Raw genomic sequence first — 26,961 nt, forward strand, 5'->3', positions numbered from 1 at the left:
TCTATGGACAGTAACAAACACGGGCACCTTTTACATTAAAGCATAGTGTACATTTATGTGAAGGTCAGTTATCCTTGTGTAACGATATTAAGGATAAGATAGATTGAATCAGAGCACTTTCCTGACTTATTCAGTCAAACAAAGGATAGATTGTTAAACTGTAAGGGGTTATGTATAAACAGTTCTGTGGTGAAAGCTGTGTAATCGCCATAGCAACCCACAGAATATTTCTTCTGAGCCCTCCAGTTCTCATGTCATTTTCCTGTTAACTACCTATTAGGAATGATTGGTGCTGTATTCTATTAACAACTGGACCTAGTACAAATAAGGTTTAACTCTCAACTTTGTAAAACAAAAGTTTTCTTTGTTTATAGGCAGAAAAATTGTGATTGAAATCACCAGAGGGGTTTATTTGGTAAGCATTAGGGTGATAAGGTAAAATAAGTTTCCCATCATTTTTCTTTGTCCAAAAAACTGATGCCATGTTTTCTTAAAAGGACGGAGCCAAAAAATAAAATGCTCCAGACGGCACGTTACAATAAAGCCCATGATAATATTTATGAGAACTCGGTACTCACAGAAAAAGGTTTTCCATGACATAGTTGTAGTCGGAGCAGCTGCTGTCAGGCAGGAAACATGCAGAGAAAACAATGATGGCATCGACACCCTCTCCATAGTAACCTGCCAAAGAAATACAACTAATGATTATTGGAATAACGTATTTGCTGCATAAGCATAAAAAAACAGCACACAAAGTACGTCATAGGCAGTGGTGCAATTTTAAATATAATAATAAAAAGATGAATGGAAATTTTAAAATGCAGCACTTACATGTATAAAGAAAGACATTTGGCACCAAAGCCTCCAAAACAGGTACTAAAACAATAGCCTCTGCCCAGGAGAACAAACCTAACCCACGAGGCGCCAATCACATACCCCCAAAAGTTCAGGGGATCAAAGCAGGGTACACTGTTAGGGAGTGTGGTTAGAGGTAGGCAGGGACATGGTTAGAGACAGGGCTGAGGACAGGACTACCCTCTTGGCTTTCCACCTTCTCACATATTATGTTGAAGGTGAATGTGGGGACATGGCATTATACACCTTGACGGAGATCTGTGCTGCCGAAGCGGCCCTTTCTCTGATCTCCACAACCCACCCATGAGCATCACTGCCTGCATAAACAGCATAGTGGGGCAACTTGGCAGGACAGCGGAAATCAAGAGTATTCTGCTTAAAATGGGACAGTGGGAAGGTGTTACCAGTAATAATGAATGATTTTTTAAAAATACACAATTTGTCAGCTAAAAGATTCTGTTAATATGCACTTTATTATGGGCAGGTTTTTTTTTTTTGCCTTTTACCAAATACAGCGCATTCTTCCCTTAGTATACATTTATTTTTTAAATGCCCCCTGATGCAGCGTTTCTATAATGTTAATGAGTTGATGGAAGTTGAAAAAACAGTATTAGCTATGAACACTTGAAGTCACCTGTTTTTCCTTTATCTCAACAAAATAAAAATATGTTTTCGGTCGCTATTGGTGCTGGAGACATACTTTCAAAGTATCTGCCCTTGGGGTTGTATTCAGTACCCAGCAGTAACCTATTGTATTTACAAGTTATTCTGTAATAATGAAAATTACTTATGGGAGAGGGTCTTATTTTTTCATTTTTTCAGTTTGCTAAACATTTACATTACAATAATATATACATACTCTAATGTAACATAATATACTTATTTTTTTACATTATATACTAACAAAAAAACATGCTTTTTTGATTGTTTTGTTTAAATAAATTTTCTATGTTGGATTGAGACCAAACACCAGATGTCCTGAGCCCACCCTCTTCTGAGACTGGCTAAATCAAAAGTCTTTTACATGCCTGTCTTCCAACTGGCAACAGAAAGCACATGTTCTTGCCAACTCACACCACTCTGGGAGACCAGGGCTCTTAATTAGCTCAACTGTAAAGTCGAAACATAATGCAGACACTGTTTAGCAGAAGTCGGTACAAACTTTTGGAAAAATAATGTAATGTATTTATGAGAAAAATTAATAACTAGAATCTAACCAAACTGAAATAATTGAACACACCTATGTTTCTGTCACATACTAGTAAATACAACGATACTTTATTTACTAAGGGCCAACATAAGAAGGAATTCTTCTGGGGCCCTCTTCAAACTTTGACTGTACAACACAGTGAAAATTCCATACCTGCCAATATTTCAAGTGTTCCAATTGGGACACCTGTGTTGGGTTGTGTGACAAAAGGTGGAGAGGGATGTGACCAGTATCAGAAGTGGGCCTAGTTGGTGGCAGGAGTGGCCACCCAACCACCCACCCACCTATCCTGATGAGCCATCTAGCAGTGCTCAGCTTCCATGTGTGAGCTGCATGGTGAGCTCTTCTGCTACAGCACAGATCACCATTAATTTTACAGCTCTCTCGACCAGTCAGGGGAACTGGCCACGGATCCCAAGCACCCACATGATCAGGACAGTGGGATAGATTCTCTGGACAGGGGGACAGTGCCTGGAAATTGTGACCTTTCCAAAGTACAAATAGATAATCATTGTAATGGTTTATTATGTATGTATTTTTATGTACTAAAAAAAAAACCTTTGCCCCCCCCCCCACCATTAAATGGCAGGTAGAATCAGTCAACATCCACCAGACAGGGACAGTAACTTAAAAAAAAGGGCAAAGATCATAAAGAATGGAGATGAATATTTGCATAGATCCTAAGAACAGGAAGTTAAGATGGTTACTCCCAGTGGTAAGTGTGTAAGTGGAAAGATTCACTTGGACACATAAGAACACTTTTGAAAAGAGAGCTGTTGTAAGACATAAGTCAAGTATATTAAATCAATGAATAAACAACATACCTCCATGTGATATAACTTTTTGATATGGTTCAATAGCTTTCATATCAATTCTTTGTTCTTGTTCTCCAATTATAACTGTCCTCCACAATCTGTTATCTGCTCTCTCTTCTTCTGCTGTATACTCCTTGATTGACTCAAAATTCTCAGGTGCAACTTCCCCAAGTGCAGGTCGGTCATCTCAAATAAATATACAAAAATACATTTTATATATGCCTTGAGGGCATTATATTATTCTGCAAATGTACACATTTGATTCTGGTTAGGTAAACAAGAATAACTATGTGTTCACGGATTATCACCACATACAGACAAGTCATGTGAAAAAGAGAGTGCACCCTCTTTGAATTCTATGGTTTTACCTATAAGGGCATTACAATCATCTGTTCCTTAGCAGGTCTAAAAATTAGGTAAATACAACCTCAGGTGAACAACACATGACATATTACACTGTCATGATTTATTAAACAAAAATAAAGCTGAAATGGAGAAGCTATGTGTGATAAACTAAGTACACCATATGATTTGATCGCTTGTAGAACTACCTTTAGCAGCAATAACTTGAAGTTATTGTTTTCTGTATGACTTTATCAGTCTCTTGCATCGCTCTGTGCCAAGAGATATAGTTAAATCTCCTAAAATGAATGTCAATGCAAAAAATAGTATGTTAAGATTAACAAATCCCCCTGCTCTGAGAACACCAAGTGTCAAAAACATCAGATGCTTTTCTATTGAAATGTCCCTTATGAGAAAAGCAATCCTAAAGTATCACATGTGGCTTATTCCTAAAAATGTCCAGAGACATCATCCAGAGACATGAGAAGGCACCAAATGAGATGATATATTGGTATAGAAAGCCCTAAACAGCAATGAATATTGTTTTTAACACTCTTTACTTAATTGTTAACATGTGAGTGGCATGCCAAACTGTGGCACGCCAAGAGTGGCACGCCTACGTCTTGGAGCTTGCCAAATCCTCAATGCACATACTTAAAAATGATTAATGCAACATCTTGAACATAAAATGAAGCCTTCTACCTGGGCTCTACATTATGCATTCACTGCTAAGAAATAACAATCAAGACACGAATGGGTGAACAACATAAACAGGCCTCTCCTGGCTGCTCTGATTAAAGCAAAATGTGCTCCAGTGCTTCAGAGGGAAAGGTCAAATAATAGTAACAATGGCCCAATTGTGTCCATAGAAATAGAAGAATTGGCAAATTAGAATGCCCGTTGATTTATCTACTGTTCAAAATCTTCCAAGCAAATATTGAAATGTTCTTTTGTTCTCCAGACATAGCATTCTTTGGCTAGCTCGGTGGTTGGGATTTACACAACACACAAGATGCTGATTTTAGGTTCCTTAAAGCGTATTAAAGACACGCAGGGTAAACTGAGTTTACCAATTTAGCAAGTAACACAAACTGGGGAGTTTATATATAAAGTCATAGGGTGCAAAGTTGCAACAAAGTCCTTGCACACTGATGGTTTTATCACCTGGCACCAGAATCTGTATGCCTGAAAATGGTAAATAGAGTGTTTACCCACATGTTAAGATGGCTGAACATAAAGAAGATAGATAAGGTGTTGTAGATTTGCAACTCTAATAATATTTGTAGCTCATTGGTATTGGTTCAGAGGACTTGCATGAGATTATCTACAGTGCTGAATGAAAAACTCAACAGGGCTCCCAGGCACCCGGACACACACAAACACATGACAAATTTGCTTACCTAACACACGTCTGCTCCAATACCCCCTGCACACAACAGGACTGGCTTCACAGACATGTACCGCAGTGTTACAAGACCCAGGTGAGCACCCAGTCTTGGACAAACTGTAAATCCAGATTTTGGATTTAGGCACTCTGGGTCTCCAGAGCTCACGGGCCACTAGTCATGTGCCTAGCATGCCTAATGCATAATCCAGCAATTATTATCAAGACCAGCAGGTAACTGCAAAATGTGGGATTAACAATTGACAGGAAAAGGTTCATATAGTATTAGTTTGGCACCCTGCTTATTACTGTAAATAAGAGGGTAAATCATAATAGATTCGTGTTGTCACTGGAAGAGCCCTATTTTCCTCCTTTAACAGTGATCTATTATAACCTTGTATTATTATTATTTGTTTAAAACAGTGCTAAGGAATCTGCTGGTACTCAATAAATTAAATGTAACGTTAATTTTGGGGGTTACCTCATTGATTTTTATATATATATATATATATATATATATATATATATATATATATATATATATATATATATAAATGAATTGTCTTTACAAATTGCTTTGTAATCTAGTTGTGTGTTCTGATGCATGGCCCAAAGTTTCTGGAACACTTTACTCGGATTAATGATTTTTTGTGTGTGAGATATTTTGATATATATTTCGAATGTTGTGGGTTTTATGGTAGCTTCACAGTTTTCGGACTATAACATGTGGGTTATAAACTGAATGTATGCTTTGACCAAATGTGCATTTGCTACACACTGTATACATTTCTTCAAAACATTCAAAACATCTCTATAAACCCTTTTCTAGTAAACATCAAAACAAAAGGTAAGTTGTAAATGCCCATGCAGTACTCTCGCTGGGAGGTCTGCAACATAAATCTGCAAAATATACTAGCTTAACATAAAAGCTATACTTTAATACCAGACAGTTTGAAATGAATTAAAAGCTAAGGAAGCGCTGTATCCTAATCAGTATTTTTTTTAAGTGACTCTAAGAGACCGTAATAAAATGAAATGCAAACAAGATTCTTTAACAATGATATGACGCAAATCCGACCCCGAGTCCTGGTGAAAAGAATTCCAAGGAGCTTGTATTATATATGCTACTAAGATACCCAAGAGGTACAAGCTACTTGGGTAACGCACGACATTACAAAGCTACGTGTATTTGTAAGATGATAAGGATGTTTGTTTTGCTTCTCAATTAAAGCTGCTTGGGCATCCTTATCCTATTCCTTTGTTAAGCTTAGGAGTAACACGTCTTTATCGCGATTCATGGCAGGAGATGACCTGAGGGCATGGGGTAATGGGAAAGTAAAAGCATTATATTATAAAGGTGGAAACTATGAGATAAAAGCACAGTGGAGACGGCAATGCTGATAATTGTGTAGAATTCAGAAAAGTACACGTAGTAACCTACCCTGGCAGGGACTGGTACACAAATCTACACCAAAAAATGCTTTAACAGTTGGCAATTTGCCAAGCATTACCAAGAGACATCATACATTTTTGGTCAGAAATCAGTTCCTGTTACAGATTATCTTATGTAAGCCTCTTTGTATTGCTATTGACTGTGTAAATACCAGACAAGATATTCTGGACAAATATACATAAATAACAAAGAATATATTAGTGTATGGTAGCATGACCAAACACACCTTTGAGATTGTAAGTAGTAATAATGCATTTTGGAGCTACAGGCGGTGAGATTGACCCTTTTGCTCTTTTTCCTACACCAGCTCAACTGACTACTGTCAGAGCTGCTGGAACTTTAGCAAACTTAGTTCATCGTCACTCTGTTTGTGTCATTCACCTTTCGTTTACCTTTTTCCTTTCTGGAGAAGACCCAATAACTAGCATGCTGGCACCTGCTCCCTAAGGGGAATGTTAATACTCTGTGAAGTTCCTTCAACTAAAGAAACCCCCAGGATTTGACCCTGAGTCTTAGGGTTTTTCCCCACAATCTCAGGGTACCACAGTCTGGATTTGATTCCTTCCTATTGTGCAATACTGTGATCATATATATGGTGTTTTTGCTACCAGTATGTTATGATTGATATCCCTGTTTGAATGCAGGTGACTCAATTATGTATATCTTTAAAAGATGACAAGTCAAGGTTTCCATGAGGACCAGTATTAGAGCCATTTGGCTAACACATTTGGTCACTACATAGAATCTTCACGATGGGTCTAAGTGTCTACAGGTTTAGAATCAGTGAAATAGGAACCAAGACATATATTGAAAGCATAAGGTCTAATGAGCCGAGCTATAATTGTGAGATAAACTTTCATGACACGGACTATGATCTTACCTTGTCCCGTATAGTCAAAGGAATCAGCTTCATCTGGAGTATCCAGGTCATCTACGTTAATGTCAAGCTCATCAGGAGTGTCAAGATTATCATCTGACAGGATAGAGCCTTCACTGTGGTCCAGTGAAAGGTTGATGTTAGGTGCAGTAAGCTTTATTTTTCTTGTGTGGGATCCATTTAAATCCAATGAATTTGGAGGTTCTACAAACATTATAACACAATTATACACAATATGCTCATCTTACTTTGTCTACCTTATGGAACACATATTCATGGGGTGACTGGGGTTGGTGGCGATGCGGCTCGCGTCTTTTTCTTTTATTATTTTTTTCTCTTATGCTGACTTATGTTATGTATGCCATTCCTACTCTTACACATGTGTTACCTGTGTATCTTCGTTGCTTGTGCAGTTGTGACAATGGTTACTTTATATACTGGTACTCCTGTATATGCAATATATACTGTGACCTAAATGACTTCTATATCATATTATGTCCCTATACTTTGTGATTTATATTCATTTCTTTGGTCTGTGTGTGTGTTATTTGTAACATTGAATTAATGTACTTATTGTACATATCTCTTCAATAGTGTACCACTTTTGGATATGTAACCGTTACACACAACTGTACACCTGTATTGTAATGTACTTGGATGTAATCCTTTACTGCACTGACAATAAACAAAGAATTGAGTCAAAACACTATAGGGTTCCCCATGAATTATTGAACACCAAGTGAAACATGGTAATACAATCAATTAAAACAGAAAGTATGATCTCACCTGGTCTGAATTCAGCTGCATCAAATGGGATGTCCATTCCAACATCATCTAGTAGTATTTCCCTAAAATAATGAACAAAGCTATTAAGAAGTACAATATATATCTTGTTTTATTATTTCCCACCAACTGAAGTATTTTGCCCAGGCCCACAGTGGTGAACTAGCTTAAACTAGCTGGCTTTTTACTTACATTCCAAGGAATTTGTTATTATATACAAAAATACATAAAATATAAATACAAAACAGGCAGATGAACTTCCATAATGATAATGGTGATGGGAGATGCAGTCAACGAAAGTAACTGCACTAGAAGTTGCTTGGAATTTTTTATCTGGAATCATGTTTATATATTATATGTATGGCATTTAATCATATCTTACACAGGCCTAACAATGCAATGCACATTGACACATCACTACATTACATATATTTACTAAAGAGGGAGAGCTTTTTATAAAAATATTTCATTTCTAATATTTTTTAATATTTGGTTCAGAGACATAATGTGGATTCCCCCCTCTTGTTTTACATTTGTACACAAGGTGGCTCTTTGGGTAATGTTAATGGGTGATTCCAGCCAGCCCTCCTACATCTGGCACCATCCACCTCTAGCCAAACCCCCAACACTGGTTTCCCCGATTGGAACACCTTAAATGTTGGGGTGTATGGTACCATATTACGATGTAATGTGCATACCTGGGAGCTTGTGGGCTCTGGCTACCCAATGCCTACCCTTGCGGGATGCGGCCAGGACTGTATGGTAATGTGATACAGTTTGTTAGACTACACATATGAAAAGAAAGCCTTGTTCCCAGGTGATAAAACAATACCTAAATTGTTTGGGTATACTAAAAATGTAAAGGGTGAATAATGGTTGAATAAGCATATAGTAAAAATGCCCGAAAAGCTCAAAAGCGTTTCAGGAAACAATGTAACCTTCATAAAGAGGGTGTTAAGTAATGGATTTTTTATCGTGGTGTTATTAGTATTAATGTGACAGCTTATTACGTAGTAATAATTCATCCAAAAAATGTGGGTTCTTTTTGAAAATGTAGTATGCTTAAAATGTATTTTTTTGACAATTATCCACTTTATAAAAATAATTTGTCAAATAAAAAATAGGTAAGACTTATTTTAATAGTCTTTCTCTTGCAAGTTAACTAAATATAAATATCCCACATGCCCTGTTTGCACAGGTTCCACAGGGTTAATAATAAAGTCACTTTGAAAATGAAGATCAGATAATGAGGTCCGACCTTACCTCCTGATATATAGAAAATTCACGTAATACAAGAAAAATGCTTAAAAAATCCACCAAAATATTATGTATAGAAATGGATAAAAAGCAAGCATAGCTTGATGTGAAGAACCATAATTTAAATATGCATATTTGGTCATTTGAAAGCCACATTTGTCCTATAGTACACCAAAACACTTGGCTCCTCTAGCATGCAAAAGGCTTGGGTTCAGGAGATCCTGTCTCTTGAGAAAGTGGTTTTCCAGTAAACAGAACCTATGTGAGTATAAAAGCGTTGCAAGGTAAATTACTTCTTTTGTGTTGTGCCCAGATTGATCTTTCAGAGATTACCTGCAGTGGGAGTCAAGTTACTGTTCATTTTCCTTTGGCAGTTCAACGTGCCATTGCAGATCAGAACAAAGACAGAAGCTGAATAAACACGATTATTTGTAAATGTTTAAAGAAAACGCCATCTGTTCTCTTGCTAAGCATTGTGTATTTCTTAATTATACCATTACTCCAAGATGTGTATTTACAAAACTAAGGGTGTACAGGTGAAAAAAACCCTTTGTATTCCATGAATATTCGCCCGTTCCTGTGTGTTTTTCGGGCGAATATTCGTGTACGTTCTTCGTGTTCGCTTTTTATCTTTGTTTTCCACCGGTTTTCTAGCAGGGGTTAATATAGGGTTAACACAGTAACAGTATGCAGCAGCTTTGGCACCAGGATTTTAAAGGTCCATAAGGGCAGCTGCTCTTCATTGGTTGATGCCAGAGGATATTGCTATTTGTTAGCATATTGGCCCATATATTACATAGACATCATTTTATCCACCATAGACAGGTGCCTTTTGGATATTTAGAATAATTCACTTCCATTTATGTTTATCCGTCTTTATGTGAAGGGGCTCATGGTGCACTTGTTCCCTAGATCATTGGTCAGACAGTCTTTTGATTTCTGGGTAGGATGAATGTGGATGTATTTACTAGCTTAGTTTCAGGTGCATTAGATTCATGCCAATCCTTTTTTTTAACAAAAATCAGAGGGCTTTCTACATTCTGAAACAAAATGTGTAAACTTCTGCAAAATGCCAGAGCATCCAGGCAAATCCTCTCTACTGATTGGAGGAATGGGGGAGAGGGTGTGCCCAGAAGCTCAGCCATTTTGTAGAAGTTCACCAGGAGGTCACATCTCAGTCCCGTTGTCCACACAGAAAGACTTTTGGGACAGTGGAAGAAGATAGAAGAGAGAAGATTGAAGAATAGGACAATGGAGGATCAGAGGCCAAGCTGTGCAGGTCGAAGACAAGGACACTGAAACATAGGGAGGCAAGAACCAACGAAATGTAAACAAAAATTTGGAACTCTGTCTTGTTTTCGTTTGCTTTGGTTTATTCCTCCTCGTTTTTGGGGATTCGTATGAATTGCCGAAATATGCAAACAATTATTCCTTATAAATATACAATACATAACATGTAATGGGCATATCCAAATTCCTACATAAGAGTTATTACTTCAAATCCAGTGCCATCAACAGTGCAAATTACACTTGTTTGTGAGTTTTTTAATAGTCAGTGGAGGTTGATACCACTTATTGTTTTAAGGAAGCGCTACTGAAGATTCAAGCGAAAATGTGTTTTTATTGTATATATGATTGTTTTATCACAACTGTATGCATATATATCCATAGATAGCTTTCTCATGCTTACCAGTTTTTTAACACACCTTTGTTGGGACACCCAACTTTGCCTGGCACAGGTCCATATTATTATTATTGTAATGTCACCACACACCTCATCTGCTTTACATGAATGCTTTGTGTTATCCTGTAAGCTTGTGGATTTGGGTTTCAACACATTTTGATTTTAAGGACATTTGCCATTTCAGTTAATTTGTGTGTATGTCTGAAAACAAGGAGGGACCCCCCAATGAAACAAATGAAAATGAGAGCTTAACGTTTTTGTATGCATTTTGTTGGTTTTTCACATTGTCACACTCCTATCTCACTGTGTCTCTGTCTCCTTTTCTGCAGATCTGCTTCTTCTCTTGTTCTTCTCTCTTATTTCATAAAAGCTGGGAGGCCTGGTTAATGAAGAGGCAAGAGAAGAAGTGGCGACACAAAAGAGCTTGGTAGAGAAGGTAGGGACAAATTGAGGGAGAATATGAGAAGGAGATTGAATGCGAGTGTGAGACAGTGTGAGAGAGGGTAAATAAACCCGAGTGACGAATTTCGGTTCACATTGGAAAAAGCCCTCTGAATTTTCTCTGGACAGAAATGGCAGGAAATGAAATTAGAAAATGAATGGAAAAACTAAACAAAACATTTGGACAAACCGTATCCTTCTCCACCCCAGAATGCCTCTCTCATGAATGAACAGTGAGTAATTTAAGTATTGCACATGTACAGACCCAAAGAACTGGGAAATGACAAGCACACTGTGCATACTGTGCATGCTGTAAGATCTAATACAGATCTAAGAACACTCGAGGAGTGAATGCATATTATACATATACAGTCTAACATTTCACATGCATACTATACATGCATCCTTATTATACCCATCATTTTATGGTCCCACAGCTATTATGTCAGGTTTTGCATAGAGCAGGATTTGAGGGGAGCACCTGCTGGAACATTTCATTGCCACAAGAGATAATGTATGCCAGGGGTGTCCAACATGCGGCCCGCGGGCCAATGTGGCCTGCCGGACTTCAAGGTGCGGCCCGCCTGAGCAGCATGGTGTGTGCAAGCCGACCGCCTGATAAAATTAAAGCCGCCGACATGCACAAACGGCAGTCTTACCACCTCACCTTGCGGCCGCCCACTGGGTGGGCTGGCAGACCAGCGTTCACATAGTGCCGCTTACATTTTATTAGGCGACCGGCATGCACACACCGTGCTCAGTGGCAGTGCCTTAGTGAGGCTCTTCGTCCCACCCCTTTCAAGACGTGATGCTAAAGGGGGCGGGGTCACAGAAGAGTTACTCGTGACAGGGAGAGGATCGTCACGTCTGAGGAGAGCAGGGAAAAAAAGAAAAGCTAAAATGTACATATTTAAAAAAAAGGTTGAGGGTTTGAGGAAAGTGGACCTATATTTAAGGGAGGGGGTGGAATTCCCTTGAGACATCATTAAAACTTAAATAATACAAAAGGGGGATGGCTGGGTTTTGAAATTACAGAATCAATATAAACAGGGGTGTGTGTGTGTGGCTGGGGGTAATATATATGGCAGTGGGGCATCAATAGACAAAAGGGTGGTTTGTATTATCTTCCGAGCACTGATGTCATCTTTATCCAGAAATACTCTTCATCTATACTTAATTGCTGATGGCTGGTTGGGTGCAGCCGTACACGGCCACTATCTGGCTATGTGTGTCGACACACTACATGAATATAAAAATTAAACTCATGACTGAGTGTATCCAGCCGGCAGCTGCATGTATGCCATTTGGCAGCCACTCATCTTAAAGTAACAAGACTACTTAGTCATCCCCAGACCCTGCCTGATTCACATAATGGGACAGGAGGAAACAGAACAAGCTCAAAGTTATGTACATTCATCTCTCACTAAAGGAAAACTAAAGAGATGCTGGAAATATAAAAGAGGGTGTTGAAACAACATATTTCTGTATATTTCTGTTCCAAAACATTTTGCAATGTTATCATATACGTTACCATCACTCACTAAAAGATATTGTTATTGACAACTAAACCTTAAATGCCCCTTGAATGACCCTTCAGCATGCCTTGTGGCCCATGGATCACGCACAGTTCTGTATTTCCTGTTCTTAAAATAACAAGAACATAAAAATACATTAGGGGGATTCCTGGCAGTGATCCACAAGATTCAGATCTTGGCAGGCAGATCGGGAATTTAGATTAAAGATCACATTTGCCAAAAAACCATACGGGTAACTAAACTACACTTGTGACCGAAATAACTTTGTCTCTTTGTTATTGAAGTCCCTGTTTCCTAATAGAGTACAAGCCCAGCACAGTATCAATTGTGTTTGTACGGCACATGCCATGGAACATGCACAGCCCTCTATTTCCTGTTCTTAAAATAACAAGAACATAAAAAATACATTAACATAAAAACATAGAAAGTGATGGCAGATAAGAACCATTCAGCCCATCCAGTCTGCCCAACCTCTGAATACTTTCCTTAGTCCCTGGCCTTATTTTATGTTTAGTTTAACCTATCCCATGCTTGCTTAACCGCCTTCACTGTATTAACGTCTACCACTCCTGCTGGAAGACTATTCCATGCACCCACTACATTAGGGGGAGTCCTGGCACTAATCCACAAGATTCGTAACTTGGCAGACAAATATGGCATTAAGCTCATTTGCAAAAAATATATGCGGGTAAATGAATTCGACCAGTTTTCTAACCCAAATCACTTTGTCTCTGTTTTTGTTACTGATGTCTCTGTTTTGTACAGAGTACAAGCACAACACAGTATCAATTGTGTTTCTATATTAAATATTGTCAATAAAATATGTTGTCCTTCGTAATGTTGCATGAATAGCTATTAATAGGCAACAAAGTCATCGAAAACCCTTTGTCCTAGTCACACTTCTAACCACATCCCTAAAACAAAAGTGTTTCATTGAATTTAATTTAGCCTGTGCCTGGACTGGGCAACTGGTAAACGGGGCAAATGCCAGGCCACTTTTCATCCCCTGTCTGGCCCTGGCTTCATGTGCGATTTACTAATATTGCCTTCTAAATATAATGAGAAGACGGTAGAATAACTATTCTCAATTCAGTACAAAATCGGCCCCACATTTAACCCCCAAAGTGATATAACAATATATATATAATAATATAAGATGGTTCTGCCCCGAGAACGCATGAGCAGGATCCTGATTATGTGTTACTTAATGGGGGTCTTTAGTTAAAAAATAATACATTTTATTGCACCAACATAGAAAAAGATGTAGAGTCACGTAGTATTTTGACTAAAGACCTCATCCTTTCTTGGACCAATTTGGCTATATCCATTTTCCTTATCATGGAATGTTACTTAATACATTAACATATTACCAGTTACGTAGTGCACAAAAAACTCTTATCTGATACAGAATATGTTGGTGCTTTATAAAAAAAATACACAAAACAAATAGTGACCTATTTAACTCTGTTGCAACACAAAAACCAGTTATTCTTAATCATAGTTACAAAAGCAATGCTTAATGCTGAAAAAGCATCACAAATCAATATGATCTTGCTTGGCATGAGTTGGGGGTCTCGTTCAATTTATCTCATTACAATGACTTGCAATATTTAAAAAAAAGCATCACAAATCGATATGATCTTGCTTGGCATGAGTTGGGGGTCTCGTTCAATTTATCTCATTACAATGACTTGCAATATCATAGACTCTCTAAGTAAACTATCGTCATCAAGCTGCTGCTCTGATATAGTAACGGCCATATCCTCGTGTAGCTTCTATGCCTGAAACGGACATACTCCACATGCCACGGTATCACGGGGAGTATTACTAGATTAGAAAGCTTGATGGTCGGCTTCCCGTGTGTAAAATAAAAGCCACCGCAATACTTGTGTTGTTTTCATTATCTGACGCTACCATGCCTGGGATGCATGTAAAAGTTACAAGGATAAACACAACTCGCAACTAAAAAATGTAATTAAAAGGCTGAGCTTAAACAAAACACCCTGCTTATTCTAAAACAACAGTCGGGTAACTCCTTGGCCAAGCGGAGACATCACACCATTCATCATCACCACGCCAAGTAAATGATTCCCTTTGTATCGGCGATTAAAGCTAGGAGCCTAATTATCGGCATCATATTAAATGATAACAATGGTGCCCTATTCTAACCTCTGCAGGTAATTCCATTCTAGTTAGCAGAATATTTGGACATTTTGCATCATGATGATGAAGTTGCATAGACTTTATGTAGTGCTATGGGTTATATGGTGAAGTATTACTAAGTAGTGTATTTGTTTGTAACAATGGCTTTAACCCCTTAATGACAAAGCCCGTACATGTACAAAATGCATTGTTTTCAATGGTTTTAGGGACCGCCCATTGTCCTTAAGGGGTTAATAACGTTTCTTTATTACAATTATACTATTTAAACAGCTGATAAATTGGCCAAAATGTTACTGGTTAATGTACAATCTGGCCTTACATACCTAATGTTATTACGTTATTCTATCACGTGTGGCTGACTAATTGAACTTAAACATAAGCTATTTTAGATAAGATTTGAATGAATCAGCCATGGAAAGATAACATTGTTACAATGGTATTCAGGACTTTCTGATCGCACGGGTGTACATTTTAATTTAAATTATCTTGATAAGATTATACAATTAGTTAAGATAATTGCGTGTCTCACATCAATTACGAAGGTAAAATTAAAAAACAAAAAGGAATTTGCCACGAAATAATTTTAAACAGGGAAAAGCCGGCATATGATGGCAATGGTGAATATGCCGGGGTCTAATTATTTAGCTGTGTTTCCTGCACAAGACTTATTCGTTGTGAAATGATTCTGTTAATTAGCATGCAGTGGTCCCGGTATGCTAATTATGTTGCCTTACGGGTTTTGGCAGCTGGCTCAGGTAGGGAATATAAAGGATATATAGCATGCAAGCCATGAAGAGCAGCCAGTGGAATGAAGGGGAAAAGCTAATACTTACATATAAATCACTTTGGGCTAGGTTCATTGATGGAAATAAATCTAGCACAAGCCAGCAAGTAACTGAATAGCAATCCTCTCATAGGTTTTATCATTGCACTCTATGCAATTGGTATTCAGTTTCTTGACATCTACCCTCAGATCAACCCTAGGTCTTTTTTAATACAGTGCCAACAATGTTGTAAATGACTATTGTAGCTGAAAATGGTTGTTTTTTCAATGTATTCGCTTTTTTAAATCATGATTATTAAAATCATAAGTACAGATTGCATGGATCCATGAAATAGGGTAGAGTAAACATGTACAATTGTAATCTCAAAAGTGCGCACCACACATGCACCAGGGAGGTAGATGCAAGGTGGTCCATAGGAGTGAGGCACATATAGACATTCATTATGTCACATTCTGCTTGTTGTCCTCGTATTCAACCCCATTCAGTTGCACAGCAGAACACACTGGCATACTTTAGAAATGATAAATAATATCTACTCCATTGAACCATAATGATATTCCTCACATTGCTGTCTCCTGTAGCCACTTCCCCCACCCAGCACTAACAGGAAACGTGAAACCCCCGTGGGATTCCAAGATCAATAAAAATCCGTAAAAACCTTCCTACATGTAGTGCCTTCAGCTCTCATCGGTTATAATTGGGTGGCCATCTAAAAGCTTAGCTCAGCAAAGCCATCCCCATTTCTATAAACAGGAACTGATATGTTAGGAGGCATTCTAACACAATGTTGTGTGCAGTATTTACCTTGTGTTTTATGATGGGCTAGTGCTAACTTTTTATTAAATACTAATGTACCCTTGCCTGCAAATGCCACACAATTTGGTTCATCGCAATCTATTCCCTATGCTGTGTTGTTCAGACGTGCAGAATGCTGCTCAAAGCAATACATATGACTCAACTGCGGATGTGAAAGTTTGGCCTATAAAATCCTAGCAACCTGACACCACAAAGCAGCAGAAACGCAGGATGAACAAATGGTGCTTTTGAACTCACAGAAGCATGATAGTTTCAGAGAACATAATCATAATACCTGGGTAGTTTAAAATGTCAAATGTGGAATATGTCGTGGTTGAAAACGAATTTAAACAAACTGACATAACAAGTCGTTATATTCTCTGATAAAACAAGCAGCTCTATAAAGCATTTCATATATACAAGCTGTGAATAGTGCCATTTCTACCTTTGTGCCCCCATGCACCCCCTCCACCGTCAGCATCTTGCACACATTAAAAGGTGAAAAGATTGTAAGCTGGCAAGCCCGGGGCCCTCTTCTCCTTTTGTACCAGTTTGTTATTATGCGTGATTTTAAATGTATCCCGCCGACTCTGATTGTAAAGCACCATGGAATCTGCTGGCGCTATATGAATAAATGGAATGTGCGCAGCTCCTTTAAGACAAGGAGCACTGGAATATGATGATGACGTCTACGGAGGTTGTGCTCAGCTGGCACATCTTCCATATCGTAAATATGAGGTTGGGGAGATCAAAGATATCCCTTGCAACCAGTCCATTGGGCAGTAGGACACAGGGGGCTTGACCATCCAAGCTTACAATCTGTCCTTGGGTTTTGCAGCAGGAGAACTGTCCCAACCCCCTTGGATTCTCTTCTGCTCTACTATGTGCTACCAAAGGTTCTAGTCAGGGCCAGACTTGGGAAGCCGTCAGCTGGAAACACTCAGACATACATTACTCTTTTAGACTCTGAAAGAAACAATCACCCGCTGGAGTGGCAGTAAGGGCAAGTCTGTGGTGCTATTGGCCACTGGCCCACTGCCAGAAAAAGTTAAGCCATCAGAGTTTAGAGCACATTGCTCCCTTCCTCTGCTACCTTCCTCAGAGAAATCACTGCAAAATGGGGTCTATTCACTAAAGGGAGAATTGACATGAGAGTTGTGGTTTCAAGTGCTTGACTTCACTATGCATTATGAAGGTGTACATTAAGCTTCTGTTGCAGGAAGAGCCTAGCTGGCCGTGTTTAACGTATAGGGAAACCAACAAGATTTCTTCAAGGTCTCCTCACCTACTGAATTATCCATTATGCAGAGCTCAGCTCTTCTTGCAGTAGAAACGTGCCAATGTTGTAAGGGACTGAATACCGCAACTCTCCTGACAACTCTCTTGGTTAGTAATTAAACCACCTTGCGAAGTTTTACTATTGCAATTAGTAAAACTTTGGAGGAAGAGCCCCAGGCTGTTCAAGTATTAACCCCTTAATGGTGCGTAACCTGGCATCTATTTCACTGACTCATATGGTGGTTGAGAACCTAAAAACATTTATTGACAAGGAAAAACTATTTGGAATTTAGTTACCTGCATTGAACCATGGACTTCAAGTGTGATATACTGGTGAGAAAAGATCCAATTAGGATGATCAAATATCATTAAGAAATACAGTAGAATATTAAAGGGTCCACTCCAATCTGCTCATTGGTACTGAGATCGGAAACCCTGTCCCATTCTTATGATATTCAAATTGTATCTGCCACTTTTCAAAATCCTACATTTTACGGTTTAGTATACCAAACGAATCCATGTAATTATATATATATATATATATATATATTAAACCCCATTTAAAAAAACAAAGTTTTATGTGTATTCTCATAATTATCCCTCCCTGCTAAATTATTATTCCCTTTTAGTTAAAATACTGCTTCCCTTTGGTGGACATGCTGGTTCCTGCAGCCTGCGTAGGGGTGGGGGTGGGAGATGACTTTGGTAGTGGAATTAAATTATTACGCCAGTTATGCCATCTTTTACCACACTTCCCAACGTCACTGAGCTAAAATAGTCCCTTTTAAACCAAAAGCACACACGCCAGCTTCAATAAATGAATGTAGTCACAGTAAAAGCGGTAAATGAATTCTTAATCAAATAATAAATATTACATAATATAATAATATACAGAATATCCATTTTATATACCCATTTTGTACTCTATACTTTGCATTGCTTAAATGTCAGTTGCTCATTCAGAATAATAAATGTTGACACACTTGAAACCACAGTAAAATAGATGAATGCAAAGTAGAAGAGATTTCCAATGCATGCGCTGTTCACCATGCAAACTCTGTTTCCATATCCAATAGATACACTACTGCATAGCACGGGAAGATAAGCATTAACCCCCAGCGTGCCAGAGCTCCTAAAACATATTAAAGGATATTCAGAAAACTGATAGATGTTTTAATTTACATTCTAATATTCCCAGACCCATGTTACAGCATATAATCAAATGCTGGTTATTGCAACGGGATCGCTGAATAAAACTGACATTGCAGAGGGTCATTTTTTACATAAATATCTAATTAAAATGTGTAACTGAAATTGTCAGTTGCATCAGCGCCAAGCAGAAAGGAAAATACAGCTGGCTGGCTGGATCCGGTAACAATTGTTTAATGCTGATGAAAAGCGTCTCTCTCCCGTCTCCCTCTCTCTCCCCCTCTCTCTTTTCTCATTTGTTAAAAATATATATAAATACACAATAACAGGGCTATTAATTTGCCCACTTTGTGAGCACAATTCCATTTACCTTGCAAAAGCTTCAGGAGGTTCCTTTTCTCCGCTTGCCAGAAGAGGATGCTTAGTGGATTCTCAGCATCCCTCTTTGTTTTTGACTGGAATAGACTACAGAGCTCCACCATGTTCTGGTCACATGATCTGTGGTACTTCTCTATACAGATGATCACCTGCCTTCTCACAGCCTGAGTGCAGCATAAAGCAACACTGGGGATGATGTGAAGAGCAGCTTGTGAACAACCAATTGAGAAAAGCAATGTCATGTCTTACTAAAAGACATGTGCATTGCAACGTCACAAGTCACAGTAATAGGTTTTTGGCATTTTATGAAATATGACACACACACACATGTATGTGTGTGTGTATATATATATATATATATAGGACACTTTCCTTATGAAAGTCAAATAAAGACTGAAACGTTGACCTGCAAAAGAGGAATCTGTATTTATTGGAAAAAGACCTAGAGTGCTGGTAACTATCCATAGACTGTGTATATTACTTTGCCTTGTTACCTAGCACCAGGCTACAACAAAATTGGTTTGGAGTGCAATAGCATATTATATATATATATATATATATATATATTACATGCCCCCCAACAGTCCCGATTTTGGGTCGCTGTCCCGCCTATCACTTCCTCTGTCCCACTTTGTAGGGGCAGAGGAAGGGTGAGACGAGAGCCATACTCACCTCAGGTGCAGCTGCGGGGGGACCCAATCAGCAGCCTGCGGACTAGCTGGGAGATCACAATTTTCTAGTTGTTTCAACATTAGGGAGCTCCCTAATCACTACGCGCAGGCAAATAATGCCGAGCGCGGGGGATATGCGCTCGGTGCGAAGTGATAAGGGGGTAGTAAAGCGAGGTCTTAAGTGACAGACCTTGCCCTCCCACCACAGGATGGAGGCAGAAGGATGGTGGATAGTGGAAGAAGTAAGAGATGGGGAGAAAAGGGGGTAAGGGCTGGTGTGTGTAAGAGCAGTATAGGTATTTGTTAGCTGGTGTGTAAAGGCAGTGTATGTGTATATATGTGTGTGTAAGGGCAGTATACATGTATATGTGTGTGTGTGTAAGGGCAGTGTGCATGTATGTGTGTATAAGGGCAGTCTACATGTATATGTGTGTGTAAGGGCAGTGTATATGTATGTGTGTGTGTGTAAGGGCAGTGTACATGTATATGTGTGTGTAAGGGCAGTGTACGTGCATATGTATGTGTCTAAGGGCAGTGTACATGTATATGTATGTGTGTAAGGGCAGTGTATGTGTGTGTAAAGGCAGTGTATGTGTATATGTGTGTTTATGGGAAGGTGTGTATAAGGGCAGTGTACATGTATATGTGTGTGTAAGGGCAGTGTACATGTATGTGTGCGTGTGTAAGGGCAGTGTACATGTATATGTGTGTGTGTGTGTGTGTGTAAGGGCAGTGTACGTGTATATATGTGTGTATAAGGGCAGTGAACCTGTATATATGTGTGTGTAAGGGCAGTGTATGTGTGTAAAGGCAGTGTATGTGTATTTATGGGAAGGTGTGTGTAAGGGCAGTGTACATGTATATGTGTGTGTAAGGGAGTGCATGTGTATATGTGTGTGTGTGTGTAAAGGCAGTGTATGTGTATACGTGTGTTTGTGGGCAGGTGTGTGTAAGGGCAGTTTATAAGTGTGTGTAAAGACAGTGTATGTGTATATGTATGTTTACGGGCAGGTGTGTGTAAGGGTCCTGGGAGGGAGGCTAACATTAGCCTTTTTTAATTAAAATCTCTGCTGCTGTGGACTACTCTTCCAATGATGCTCAGCCAGCATTATGGTGGACACCTGGCTGGCTGAGAATCATGGGTATTTTTGTTCACAGCTAGCATCTGCAGCTTTACTGTTGCTGCACTTCCCATGATGTTCAGCCAGCATCATGGAAGTAGTATGTTTGGTTATTTTTAATATGCATAACTGCTGACAAAAACGAAGTGTGTTTTAAGTGGCGATGCAAGCGCGACATTGTAAAGTGCAATTGCTTGTATCGGTAAGTTCCGCGAGATTTTTTTAAAAAAAGTGTCCCTCTTTCACATTTTGAAATGTTGGGAGGTATGTATATATATTGAATCTATATTGAATGCCCCCCTATTGAATGCCCCCTGCTCTCTATCTAGTATGTGGGAGCATATAAATGTAAATATTAAACTTGCACATTCTATTTTGTGCTTTTTAAAATTTTTTGCCAATTTGTACATCTTCAAAAATAATGAGGGACCCCAACAGAACCAATGAAAACAAAGCAAAGAGCTCCGAGTTTTCTTTTGAATTTCATTTTTTTGTTTCACTCCCCCTTATTCACTCTCTCATGCTCTGTCATGCTCTCACTCACGTTCTCTCACACTCTTATTCACTCTCTCTTATATACTTTCTGAATGCCTCATGCCTTCCTACTAGGGCGACCTCATCGGCCATGTTTTCCACGACACGTATTATTTTTACATATCACTGACCAGCCCAGATAAAATGACGATAATATCGAGGCATTCAGCAACACCAAGATCAGCAGCAGGGGCACTGTGTGGCCCCTCCCCGAGAGCTCAAAGTCCGACAAATATTGTATGGCAATGGACACCTAATTTAAAAGAGCTTTGCCTCCTAAACTTAAATGATGTCGCTGAAATGCTTCAATAGTGAAACCCACCCCAGGACGCACTGTGACCACTCCGGAAAGTGGTCACAACTGCCACTGTGAGAGATTTTGCCTCCCGCAACATGGCAGGGTCCTTTAAAAAAATAAACAAGTTTTCAAGAGGGTCTCTCCAGACAATGTAATTAGTAAAATGAATTAAAAAAATTGTTAACACATGTAAAAATAATTCCCCTCTGATGTTACCATCAGGGAAACCTTCCAGTTCCAACAAGATGTAAAAAAAGTTCAAATCCTATATACCAGACGCTGTAAATTCATACCAAAAGTATGTGTGTGTGTGTGGGGGGGGGGGGACGAAACAACATTACTACCACAAAGTTTCACAAAGGCAGGTGGTACAATCAGTGCATGCAAAAAGTTTAATTACCAGCATTTGAAATACCCTGGGTGTCTAGTTTTCAAAAATATATGGTTTGATGTCCCAAATAGCACATGGGGCAGAATGACCAGATTTGGGGAAAAAAACCTGGCTTTGAAATATTATTGTCCTATAACTTGCAAAAAAAGCAAAGAAAACATAAAAACATTGGATATTTCTAAACTCAAATAAAAAAGCAGAATCTATTTAGCATGTTTTTTCATGCCCCATTTAAAACACAGTAGAGGTCCCATATTTAAATTTAACCCAATAAACTCAATCTTTTCATACAGACAACACGGAGAATCTGCTAGGGGCGTAATGGCACATTTCACGCAGCTGGTTCCACACCAGCACCTTTCACAGTTGATGGTAAGAACATAAAAGCCCTTTTTCTATTTGCTTTGCACTTTTGCCACACTTTTTTTCTTAGAGGATATGTGAAGGAACAGAAAAAGTTCTTGATATGTATTCAGCAACACCCCTCAAATACATAAATATCCCAAATTAATGGGTATGTCATGTTTTTCAAACATTGTAATCAAGTAGTGTTGAGTAGTGTTAGTGGATAGTGTTAGGTGGCGTTAGATGTTATGGTTAGGTTACATTTAGAGTATAGTGTTGGGAATATGGATGATCAGATTAGGCTGTGTGACTGATCAGTGATCAATTACTTAATCTATGATCACATAGCAAATGATAGGAATACGACAATGATCCTAAGTTGGTCCCCACAAGCCCGTGGGGACTGAAGACACAAACATTAACCCCTAAAATGCATTGAAGGGGTGAAAGTGTGAGGAGAGGTGTCAAGGCAGTTGTGATTCTCTGCAAAGTGGCGATTGCAAGGTTAAGCTAGGCGAAGGATCACGGGGGAACCTCAGTTTCTGTGTTGATTACTGGACAGGCAGACAGCATCAGTGCCCTCCTTGATCACAACTAGCAGCTGTAGCGATCAGTGGAGGCAGCGGAGGTCGTATTATTACGAGGTAACCTCTGCAGTGCCAGACAGCTGCAATCACTGCTCAGCCACTGAGCACTGCATCAATTACAAGGAAGAACAGATTAAACTCAATTAATCTTTTCTGTTCTAGACTGATTTCAAATTTTAAAAAGTCAAATGACCCTATTAGACTCCATTAACACTTTGCATTCCTTTATGATTACATTTAAACTTTCCAATGTTAGAATGAGTTAATACCACAAATTTTTATTCTTATTTAAAGACATGCAGCCCCCCCCCCCCATTTCTCTTTCATTACTTTCATGTGCTTGATTTGGGATTTCCTCTGGAAAAACCATGGGCAGTGTCCTGATTTATCTCTCACACACACACATATATATATATATATATATATATATATATATATATATATATATAAAGGCCACCAAAAAGCCATAACATTATGACCGCTGACAGGTGAAGTTAGAAACAGGAAAAATGACCGACTTTGACAAGTGCCAAATTGTGATGGCTAGACGATTGGTCCAGAGCATCTCCAAAACTGCTGCTCTTGTGGGGGGTTCCCGGTCTGCAGTGGTCAGTACCTATCAAAAGTGCTCCAAGGACTGCAAGCCACCATCATACCAGGGAACTCTCTGGGTCACTAATGGGAAATTCGCCCCACTCCCTGCCTACCTCTCCAATAAAAATAGCTTGTGTCCCATGACGTTGGGGAGACAGCCTATTGATTTTGGTGGAACTGCCCAAAATGTAAAGGGGGCCGCCTGCAACATCAGTGCAGTGGGAACGCCTACCTACATCAGCGGGATCTCCTACCTACATCCCACCAAGGGGGCTCCGGATGCTGGAGCCAGAAAATTCAGAGGTATGGTCGCTATCTTAAGCCCAGCTCCTAGCACGTATCATAAAAGGTATTCAACCTCATTTGGACTACATTAGCACATTTGCAAGCAAGTTTAGTAAAGTCATGGTTAGTATGGATGTTTTTCTGTATTTGTGCCAACCATTTTGGCCAAATGTTGTTGTGTACCTTCTCAAATGCACATTCCTTCTCTCCAATTCATCTCACTCTTAATTCTCTGATGGCTTTCCTGAAACACCACAAGCCCTCTGCTAACCACCATCTTGCAACAAGCACTCTGCCCTGCCCTCAATCTTAGGCAGTTAATACACAGATCAGCCATATTATGGTTTTGTGTAGTTCTCGGGTTTACTTTGTGCAACAAGTCTCTTGTTCATTACTTTTTCCTGTAGAGCTCCTTTCTTGTGCCAGCATTAGAAACATATCCATTGCTAAGAACATATATAATGGATATATTGTTCCATATTGTTCGCTCATCATCTAAAAAAAAATAATCATGAACCATAGCATTGTTGGAAACAGAAAATAGGTTTCGTGCAAATTATTGTAAAACATTTTTAATTCATTGCATTTTAGTGAACATTTGTAAATCCTACCTCTGAGCCCCACCAGGGATCAAGTGCTTTATGGCCTTGCCATCTTCTGGATTCTTCATGTACTGCATGTCTACTTCATGTGGACTTGGAGAACCGTGCAATTGTATGGGTGGTTTGCTATTGCTCTCATCTATTTTGCACATTTCAAAACTTTCCTCAAGGTCTGTGAACTCATGATCCTTGAACTCACTCTGATAATTATCTGACTTTGCATACCCTTGATATTAACTGTCCCCTAGTGGTTTATCTGAATCTACGGATCTGCTAAAAATATCTTCAAGGGAGGAATCAGAGACTTCTGTCTGACTCAGTATTATGCTCCAGCTGTGCTCCTGTTCAGAAATGTCTTCTGATTTCTTTTCACTAGCCAGTCTTTGAGGTATAACAGAAGAACGTTTCTCTTCTAACCGAAGTGAATGACACTCTGATTTAGGAGAAGCTTGCTTTTCACTTGTATTTGTCATGGAGATTGCATGAAATGTATCTGGAAGGTTTACTGAATAGGCTTTACCAGACTCTCTGATATTAGTGTCCATTAAAGGAAAACTGTGCACTATTACATCAGGGGAACCACTTTGAAAACTGCCATTAATTACTTCATCAACTGGACTTGTTTCAGCTGTTCTGCTACTGTTCAAACCCGGAATCAGACCTTCCACAAATTCTATAAATGACAAATGAGAGTTGTTTTGATACACAGGGGATAACATACACACATTCTAAATATACTTCTAGCACTTTGTTTTTTTTTAATGCTACTTTTCAGTAGGATCATATAAAGGTACCTAATACCTAATCCTTTTTATGGATAATCTCTAGAAAAGGATTGCAATTGAGGGACATCAATGTCTTTCTCTGTTACCTATCGAGTGATTCATGTTTGATCCTCAACCTGCATTAGACCTTGTTGTCAGTTAACATCAACAATAATTATAATCCTTCCAGAAGACAACATACAATGAATAAATTGAACTACATCTTATGAGTGCTTATCTTATTTAATTAGGATGTTTTGTCTAAAAAATAAAGATATATTGTTACTTAGTTCCGTTCTCTTACCTTTGTGAAACCGACTATCTCCCTCTTCTGGTGAAATATGACTACTCCACACGGCTTCATCTCTTAATTCTAGCGTGGTATACACCTGTGTCTGTGCAAGACCATGTTCCAACATCTTTTCCTTGTTTCTGACCTGTCCATGTACTCTTAAAATATTGCTTGGATGACGTACTTCTTCTGGAATAGTAAAACATGTGTTCTGAATCATGTTGTCATTATAATTTCTGGAAGCTGAGGATGTGTGTGAGTTTATTGTTTCTGATATATTCTCCACTTTGGGTTCTGTTAGTTTTTCATTAGGTTGTCTCTCTAAGTCAAAGGTATTATTCTCTTTTTGTAAACACACATTTTGCAAGAAAGTTTTGTCAACTTCCAATCCAGTCTTGTGAGTAGTTTCTAGTCTAGTTTTAACTTCATCTTCATATGCTTGGGCTTCTTCGTTTTCTTTGCAAAAATCAGGACTTCTGGATGTCTGAAATTTAGTACAGCTATTTGGTATATCTGTTTGCAATGGAGCACAGGCTAGGATCTTTTGAACCCCTTTGAAGTCACCTGTAAATAGATTATCCACATTAAATCCACGGTTGTGATGTGGTGGGCTGGATTCCATGGACTGTGTTTTTTTTGCATATGAACTCATTGGAACCTCAAGGTTTTCAGCAAGTGTAGAGGAGCCGTCCTCAAAAAAATCCGTAGGAAACTGATGCTCTCTGGGTAATAAACTCAAGCTCATGATGCTAATACTCTCATTTGGTTTTGACAACCAGTTGTTTCCATATTTTGTGTCATTTTGGTAAGATTCTTCAAAATTCTGATCTGTTTGTTGATCATTATTCCACCAATCCAGAATTTCAGGTGAATGGTTCAGGGTGTTATTTGAAAATCCATTTTTGGCAACATTTTCACAGGGTGACAAAACTCCTTTACCTTCTCTTGAGTTTTTGGCATCGTGACTATCAAGGGCACAACTATTGCCTAGTTGCTGTTTATTTACTAAGGAAGTATTATTATGTGGAACATAACCTTCACATAATATGGAATTCTGAAGGTAATCTAGACTTGTATCCAAACAGATGGTATCTTGATTTGTTTGCATGTTTGTGTTGACCTTCAGTTCCTCATTTGAACAAGAATTATGGAAAAAGTCTACCTGTTTTTGGACAATTTCTAAACCATCATTTACATCTGCAGTAGTTCTGTTTGACTTATGTTGACTAAATAATACACTATCTGTATTTTCTATTTTTCTTTGTCCATCCTCAGAATAGTGTTTGGTAGTTC

General features: G+C 38.7%; 1 protein-coding gene across 4 annotated transcripts in view; it reads right to left on the minus strand.

Annotated features, from left to right (window-relative positions):
- Positions 1-25,179, minus strand: part of PRUNE2 (prune homolog 2 with BCH domain) — a 37,369-nt gene extending 12,190 nt beyond the window's left edge. The window contains exons 1-5 of one of the 4 annotated variants that reach the window (XM_053466821.1): positions 24,622-25,179; positions 7,723-7,784; positions 6,940-7,140; positions 2,890-3,066; positions 579-681 (exon numbers count right to left, since the gene is read on the minus strand). In XM_053466821.1, the coding sequence (XP_053322796.1) occupies positions 579-681; positions 2,890-3,066; positions 6,940-7,140; positions 7,723-7,784; positions 24,622-24,764 (686 nt within the window). In that variant the 5' untranslated portion in view covers positions 24,765-25,179. Of the gene's footprint in view, positions 1-578; positions 682-2,889; positions 3,067-6,939; positions 7,141-7,722; positions 7,785-19,176; positions 19,380-24,621 lie in introns of those variants that run through there. The other 3 variants (XM_053466834.1, XM_053466828.1, XM_053466840.1) reach the window with 3 other exon arrangements.
- Between the last annotated feature and the right edge of the window lie 1,782 nt (positions 25,180-26,961).

This window comes from Spea bombifrons, chromosome 1, assembly GCF_027358695.1.
Source record: "Spea bombifrons isolate aSpeBom1 chromosome 1, aSpeBom1.2.pri, whole genome shotgun sequence".
NCBI lineage: Eukaryota > Metazoa > Chordata > Amphibia > Anura > Pelobatidae > Spea > Spea bombifrons.